This window comes from Wolffia australiana, chromosome 1 (assembly GCF_029677425.1).
Source record: "Wolffia australiana isolate 7733 chromosome 1, ASM2967742v1".
Taxonomy (NCBI): domain Eukaryota; kingdom Viridiplantae; phylum Streptophyta; class Magnoliopsida; order Alismatales; family Araceae; genus Wolffia; species Wolffia australiana.
Window position 1 is genome coordinate 28,198,283 of NC_135835.1, and position 8,055 is coordinate 28,206,337.

General features: G+C 39.2%; 1 protein-coding gene across 3 annotated transcripts; it reads left to right on the plus strand.

The window, feature by feature from the left end:
• Positions 1 to 511: 511 nt before the first annotated feature.
• On the plus strand, positions 512 to 6,623 carry LOC144713568 (C18orf8). Of its 3 annotated transcripts, none has more exons than XM_078588180.1 (15): positions 512 to 651; positions 810 to 888; positions 1,038 to 1,139; positions 1,206 to 1,287; positions 1,385 to 1,570; positions 2,622 to 2,881; positions 2,972 to 3,125; positions 3,369 to 3,478; positions 3,582 to 3,669; positions 4,089 to 4,418; positions 4,555 to 4,629; positions 4,712 to 5,094; positions 5,755 to 5,863; positions 5,959 to 6,138; positions 6,238 to 6,623. In XM_078588180.1, the coding sequence occupies exons 5-15, from the start codon at positions 1,436 to 1,438 to the stop codon at positions 6,400 to 6,402; spliced, it is 1,989 nt and encodes a 662-aa protein (XP_078444306.1). In that variant the 5' UTR covers positions 512 to 651; positions 810 to 888; positions 1,038 to 1,139; positions 1,206 to 1,287; positions 1,385 to 1,435; the 3' UTR covers positions 6,403 to 6,623. The 3 variants fall into 3 exon arrangements, with proteins under 3 accessions (XP_078444306.1, XP_078444314.1, XP_078444322.1); XM_078588188.1 differs by having other exon boundaries at positions 1,425 to 1,570; XM_078588196.1 differs by having other exon boundaries at positions 545 to 620.
• Positions 6,624 to 8,055: the final 1,432 nt, after the last annotated feature.

Consider the following 8,055-nt stretch of genomic DNA (forward strand, 5'->3'; position numbering starts at 1 on the left):
TTAGCACTCATGATGGCATCTCTCGGAAATAGGATGACGATGATGATGATGCCGATGATATTATATGTTCAGCCTTAGAACATATGAACAATGATGATCATGATTAAATGCTCTATATTAGCTTGGAAACCTGTGGATAACAATGGCGATGACGACGGCGACGACGAATACAGTGATTTGTTATTGACCAATGGATGACGGATACAACGACTGTGACGGTTCTTCGGAGACCGTACGGCCATGATGATGATAATTCATCATTTTCCACATCATCATCCCTCATCATCATCATCATTAACGTTAAGCCCATACACCACTTCATATGAATGAATTATGTTTTCAAGTCAACAAATAATGCAATTCTTTTTCTCAGAAAAAAAACATTCTGGCTGTCCTCTGATTTCTCTGTGTAATCCATATGTTTCTTCACTAATTATATTTTCTGTTCTTAGAAAACATACCATATTCCAGTTTCTACGAAGATATATTTTGTATCCTCGTGTATAAATAGGATAAAACTTTTATCTGATAAGCTATCTGTTCGAGTAAAGAAGGGTAGCTGCGCATCGAAGAGATTAAACCGGCTCCGATCGCAGCTGAATTTCTCCGTGGACTGGAAGGTGGAACGAAGGGTCTTTTCGGATCTCGACGGTGACCCATACTCTGATTATTTCCCCTTAATTCATTCGTTCTCTCTGAGTGATCGCGGACATGTTTGATTAGATGCGATTGACTGTAGAATTGTTCGTCGGGCCTCCGAAAATGGGTCATTGAACAATCATTAAAATTGTTTCTTTTTCAATCTTCAGCGTTTCCATGAGCCAAGGAAAGAGAGATTTGAAAACCCCATCCGTGCTTAAGCGAATACTCTCAAACTGCGCGAGTCAGGTCAGTAGCCGAATTATTCAAACGCGCATTTCATGAATTGGCGAAGAACATTCATGGGTGGAAGTATCACGTGCTGGAGTAGATGATTGAAGGCCTTGCGGTAATTCATTAAGAATGATGAAATCGTCTAAACTTTTGGTTAATTTCAGGCGAAGGAATATGGAAAATGCGTGTCGGAAAAACTTCCAGAGATCGAGCGTGACATGTGTTCCAAGGAATTTCTCGCTCTAAAGACATGCATGTCCAACACCGTAAGTTATCATTTTTCTTTCTCATATGCGGAATTCCCTTTATTTATGCTTTTATACTAATTGCAGCTGAGGAAGAGGGTTTGATGCTTGACGAAGCTCGAAGAAACTCACAAGAGCTTACCATCTTCAAATTCACCTTCAAGAAAAGGTAATATAGTTCTTAAAGAATTTTCAAGAAGAGAGAACTTTAATCTTGGATTAGTATGATTTCTTCAGTAATGTTCCCCAACTTGGTTTATTACTAGGTTGGGTGTTCAGTTTGAAAGTCGTCCCCTTTATTTCTAGCTCAAGAGAAGATGGATATGAGGGGGTCTGGGTCACTCTCTCATGTTTATCTTGAGCATCCTCCACTCTGGTGCAGCATTCCTGAAACTCGGGGTCTATTTTATGATGATGCCAATAAACTCCTGCTTTCTCCAACATCTGATCAGGTTTGAACCATTTTTTTCTATTTTGTACTCATTCTAATTAGACTTTGTTTAATAATGCTGGCTAGATGTTACTACATTATGCATGACGATGACGATGACGAGAGGATGATGACACATTTTAACTCATCTGTGACTAGGTCGACGATGATGGAATCATCATCGTCATCTTAGAAGTGAACAATGATGAGGACTAACGATGATGATGGAGGGACAAATCTCTTTCATCCACCACTGCAAGTTGCTCATCCTTGTTCAAGATGACATGATGTTGGTGATGAGTCATCATCGTCCTCGTTATTCGACTGAGTCAGGATGATGATGTAGATGATGAGATCCTCATTGTCATTGTCTCTTGCATTCAACTGTGGTACTACAGTTGTATCTGTTAGCTAACAGTCAGACTACCACTATTTACATTTCTATACTGTGTATTTTTCTGTTTTTGTACTCCCTTTCCAATTTAAAAATATGGCCTGTTATAATAGGCCCATTAATATCCCCGTATATAGGGGTACATGGGTGTTGCTAGGGTTAATGAAGTTTCCTATTTGTTTCTTCTTCCACACGTCGTCTAGGGCTCTACCCCTCCAAATCTCACACTATCACATCCTCACACAAGCTACATTTATTCTGGATGACGATCACTTCATTGCACAAGCTTGTGATGGTGATAAATTCTGGATGACCATGATGAATTTGTCCTGGGACATCGAACACTATTCATGCTCTAATTCAGCTCCCCCATATCTCTGGATGGCAAAGAACTACAGACTTTACCTAAACTTGAAGTGCCAAGAAGTTTGTGACTCTTCCTTTCCCCTAATATTGTTGAAAACTAAGTTTATTTAATCTGTTCAGGCGAAGTGTTAAATCCTCTTACTTTTACATTATTGGATTTTTCAAAAGAAAAACTTTTCATAATATAGGAATAGATATTATTTTTTGCAACTCTTATCTTTTCAACTTTGATTTTACCCTGCTTGATATCAACACGATTCTTATCCTCTTCATGTAACTCTTTTATTTATTGTACTATTTTTACGGTTTCCAGGTTTTGTGTTGGAAGATTGGGCCATCCATCCAGCACGATCCTCCTACTTCAGACTCAATAAGTGACGGGCCAGTTTTGTCCATAAGATTTTCTCTAGATGGAAAATTAATTGGAATATTAAGATCGAATTGTGAGATTCAATTCAAAAATAGGGCGACTGGGGAGATCTTCTGTCGTAAATACAAGCCAGAGTCAGATGTGGTACTTGGATTTTTCTGGACTGATTGCCCAGTGTGCGACATAGTAGTCGTGAAGACAAGGTAATCAAATCAGTCGTTGTTGAAGGGTTATGCTCTGCATAATTAGTTCATTATTAATTTTCAAATTTAATCTGTCTAAAAATTCTCCAGTGGATTGGACCTGCTTTCTTATGAGCCTGGACAGAATACACTGCGGTTAGTGGAAACGAAACGATTTAATGTCAGCTGGTATGTTTATACTCATGAAAGCCGGTTGATACTTCTTGCCTCTGGAGCGCAATGCAAACTTATGACAGGGTTTCAGGTAAGTCTCTTTCGCCAAAGTTTAGAAGATTTTTTTGTAGTAGTTTTCATCGTTTCTTTGTTTACTCTACTTTTTTTTCATTCTATGATACAAAAACTGATTTTTTAAGGGAAAAATGAAAGAGAAGGTGTCAAGTGGTATTTAAATTCTTTAATTGGTTTCATGTTCCGACTAGCATTTAATGACATTATCTTCTTAATTTTCTCCCTTGCATTAATACTATCTTTCCTTCTATTCATCCAGCTCTCATCTGGTGGCATTGTCCGTCTTCCGAAGTTTGAGATGATATTAACTAAAACTGATGCAAACCCAAAGCCTGTTCTTTCTCAAGATGACGTGCATATTGTTGTATTGTAAGCGTTTGAATCCTCAAGAACTTTAATATTTTCTTTGCGACATGCTCTTTTTGTGTCATTTATTTGTTTAAATAATCTATGGTCTTGGTTCAATATGCAGATATGGTAGGATATATTGTTTTCAGCTTGATAGGCTAGGCGGACAACTTCAGCTACACAGGTTTTATCGTGATGCAGTCATCCACCAGGTATTGTAACATCTGATTTCTCCTCATTACTAACTAGCATTAGCCGCTGGCGATGAAATGAAGATGATGAGTTATCATCACCCTCATCATTCCTTGCCGCCGGGATGATGATGACAAAGTCATCATCTTCATCATCTCCAGTCTGGAACCAGGATGATGATTAGTACAATGACGATAGTATGGAATGACAAGTTCACTCAATCACCAAACAAGCTTCGTATCCTTGTTAAGAATTGAGAATGATGAGAGTCGTCATCCTCACTCCCTGTAACGGCAACGATGAGGGTGACGTTGACAATTTGTGATTGAGGATGATAAGTTTTTCCTGGGACAGTGATTCCTATTTCTTACAAATCAAGAAATACAATTTTTTAGGAGGCTAATCATTTTCTAGTATTCTGCCTTCTCCCCTACTTCAGGGTTTTATACCGATTTACTCATCCAAGGTTGCGGTCAGTGTTGTTGACAATGTGGTTCTAGTGCACCAAGTTGAGGCCAAGGTTGTCATACTCTATGACCTATTTCTAGACTCCCTGGCCCCAATATCTGCCCCGCTACCTCTCTTGCTTAGGCGCACCAAAGTAACTTCATCTTCAAATGGAAAGGCAAAGTCGTCTGCTGACATGGATGGCAGATCTCCAAGTGGCTATGAAGGGACCATATATGGAAATATGTGGAACTTCCTTGTTCCAGATCTCGTTTGTGACGTTGACCATGGGTTACTGTGGAAACTCCGGCTGGACTTGGAGGTGGGCCCATACTTCCTGCCTCTAAGTTTCTTCTCTGGTTCGATAATCAATTATAATACCATACTTAATGAGTTATTCCTCCAGCAAAGATAGTTACAAAATTTTCTCTAAAAGTGTGATGTTTTCTCTTTTAAAGGCAATTGCAACCAGCAGTTCCGATGTTCCTTTTGTATTTGAATTCCTCCAGCGACGCAGATCTGACCCGGCCAAGGTAGAGGTTTTCCCTCTGATTTTTCTCTCTAGAAGACTCAAATTTGAAATTTATCCCTCAAAAGAAGTGGATTTCTATCCAGATAAAGCAACTTTGTTTGGGGATGATGCGCTCGTCCATTCTGGAAAGAAGGCCTGTGCCGTTCATTTCTAGGGCAACGGATGTTTTGGCTGCTACTTATTCTCAACACAGAAAGATGGATCGATCATCCTCTGCAGCAGCTTCTTCAGGCACTGCCGACGGAAGTGCTCAGCCAGAGGGCGTTGACCAAGATCTCCAAGCGTCAGCTGGGGTAGAAGCTGCAGAGGTCAACGCTCCGACTGTGCCTTCCCTTGTGTCCGACTCCAGCTCCTCCGCGGGAGTTTCCCCAGAGGAAATGTGCCACCACGTGTTTGCGGTCGTCGAGGAAGAGATGGGAGGAGACCTTCCATATTTGGTTTCTGTCATTGTAGAGTATTTGAGGAGGTATGTGGAATCATGATGATCATCATCAATATCAACAACCATCTTTGTCATCGTTGCAGCTGGTTACACTCATGACGTCACTATCATCACCATGAAGATGTAATCATATACCCACCACTGTCATCATTGTGATTATCATCATCATCAGCATCCCTCCTTGTCATTGTTGCAGTTGGTTACACATGACATCACTATGAGCACCATGAAATTATCATTTAGCCACTGTCGTCATTGTCAATGTCATCAACATTATCAGCAGCAGCAACGTCCATTATTTCATTTTTATTGTTGGTTACAATCATGCCATCACTATCGCGTCATGAAGGCACCATCATTATAGCCACTGTCAACATCATTATCACCTGAGTCATTACCATTATCATTATATCATCATTATGCTCAGTATCATCCTGTTCGGCATCCACCACTTATTATATTGTAGTCATTTTTTTTATCTTTGGTATAATTATTTGGATCCCTCAACAGTGTCAGCATTCACCAATGACTGCATTCCTAGTCATCAATATCATATGTTTCTACTTCTACTTCATTGTTTTGTGGCCACCTCATTATCGTCTCCACCATGGTCTAGACTGTTCCTGCCTTAGTCATCTTCATTCTTCTTGTCACCTTGATCATCATATCGGATGTCTTGTACAGCATTTCTAGCGAGAAACTCAGCGTGCCTTCAGATCTGCATGTGATGATTGTACAGCTCCTTGGTCGCAGTGGTCGCCATGCCGATCTCTTTCACTTCATCACTGCCAAGGTCGTGATTACTTTGATAACAAATTTCTTTGAATCAGTGCACCAATTTCTAAGATTATTTTTCTCTTCAGACCACTAATGGGATTTCTTTTACAGATTGTAGAATCATCAAAGAGTGTTGCATTCCAGCTTATTGATATGGGTCGTGATCATCCTCAGACGAGGAAACTGGGTATTGATATGCTCAGGCGACTGTCTCTTCACCATGACTATGTCCTTATGCTGGTCAACGATGGCTACTATTTAGAAGCCATGCGCTATGCCAGGAAGAATAAGGTCTGTGTCTGACTATGCACTGATCGTAGGAATATAATGATGTGTCTAACATTTAATGATGACTTGGATGGATGATGGATGGATGAGTTTGAGTTTCAGGTGACGACGGTTCATCCGGCTTCATTTCTAGAAGCAGTGGTTAATGGAGGAGGGGGGTCGTTGCATTTGACTGCGGCGCTAAGGTTCTTCTCTGACTTCATCCCTGGATTTAAAGGAACCTTAGATGATGGTAAGTTTCGACAAATGCTAAGCCTGATGTCTTGAGAGAGAAACAGGTAAATATGCTCAGACCTGTGAAGGGTCTCTTGGTTTTATCAATCTATCTTTCCGTCTGTCTGTCCATCCATCTAACTGTTTGACCATCCAGCAATCTCTCTTTCTCTCTCTCTCTCTCTCTCTCCATCCATCCCTGTCCATCTTATCTGTACTAGGCACATTTTATTAAGGTTTTAAAATGCAGTCTATCATTATCTCCTTAAGTGGAATTCTGAGTCAATGAAATGCTGGTCTTCTTCTTTCTCATTCGGTGTTTATTAGTTCTAGGGTGATAATGAGATGGGCACTTGATCTAAAAAATATTACCAGAAACATTTTCCTTTTTTTAGTTTCAAGAAAAAGGCTTTAGTGTGGAATTCATAGGAAACATTCCCTAATATTTGTTAAAATTTGAGAAACTATGTAGAATAATATGTTGCATCAGGACCTCATGAATAATGAGACAGATATCCCAAGCGTCTGCAATAAATCAGGCCACATCATATTGTCTAATACTTCATTTTCTTTGATCTCTCAAAGAAACTACCAATTTAGTTCTCTATATTTCTGATACTTTTTCCATCACTTTCCCTCTCTTCCTAGATTCCTATGAATTTGTTTCTTTGTAGATCATGCTACAATAAAAACTGAATATTGTATATTGTCCCACACATGGATGGCTAACAAGTTGGTTGCATGCTCTCTCTCTCTCTCTCTCAATCTGAGTCCAGTGACATAAGTACATTTATACTTCACTCTTCTATTTTTCTTCAAAAAAGAAAAACACTTCACTCTTGTACTCTCTTCTATCTAAAATTCATCACTTGGTTCAACAATTCACCTTTTTTAATTATAGAAAATGTTGAAGAGCATCTGGATTGTTTGTTTTTAAAGATAGTACTCCACTTATTTTTTTAAAAGATTTTCCAAAAATTTTGAAGTTCTGTTTTTCAGGACCTGAAAGGATTAGTGCATCTGGGTTGTTTGATGGATTCTGGTTGGTCAGAGTCCCATTTGCAGGATGGAATAAAATGAATCAAAACAGAATTTTAAAATAATATAAAAAAGATATATATGATAAAATCTCCTTCCACAAATCAAATCTGCAATCCTTTTGGTTTTTCAAATGAGTCATCTCGAGCTGCACAAATGCCCAACCTCTTGACATAGCTATGCAGTCCTTGACGCATCATATCTCCTTGTCTTCTGCTAGAAGCAGTGCCATAGATCTGGCAGGACCTTTTCGTTAACCTTGTCTCATTAGGAGGGGAGGGTGCTTGGGGAGAGAGGGAGAATAAGGAGGGGAACCTAACAAAAAATCGGTTGGGTATTTTTTAGGGGCTTCATATCTGGCTATACTTGATGATATCTTTCATAAAAACCTTTGCACTTAATGTACATATTTGGACGTCCGATAAACCTTATGTGAGTGACCCTCTAGGCCCATTTACCAATCCAGCTCCTAATATAAGCCTTATATTTCTTAATTGGGTAACTTAATTAGTTTAATGTTTATACCATATATCATTAATTAATCTTGGATCAATTTAAACACATTGATTAGCTGGTTCACCAACATGATAGGCCCTGAGCTACACCACATTCTCCAGAAGGTAAAAAGGATTCATTAACCTTTTCATGAAGCTTTATACCCTTAGCTTT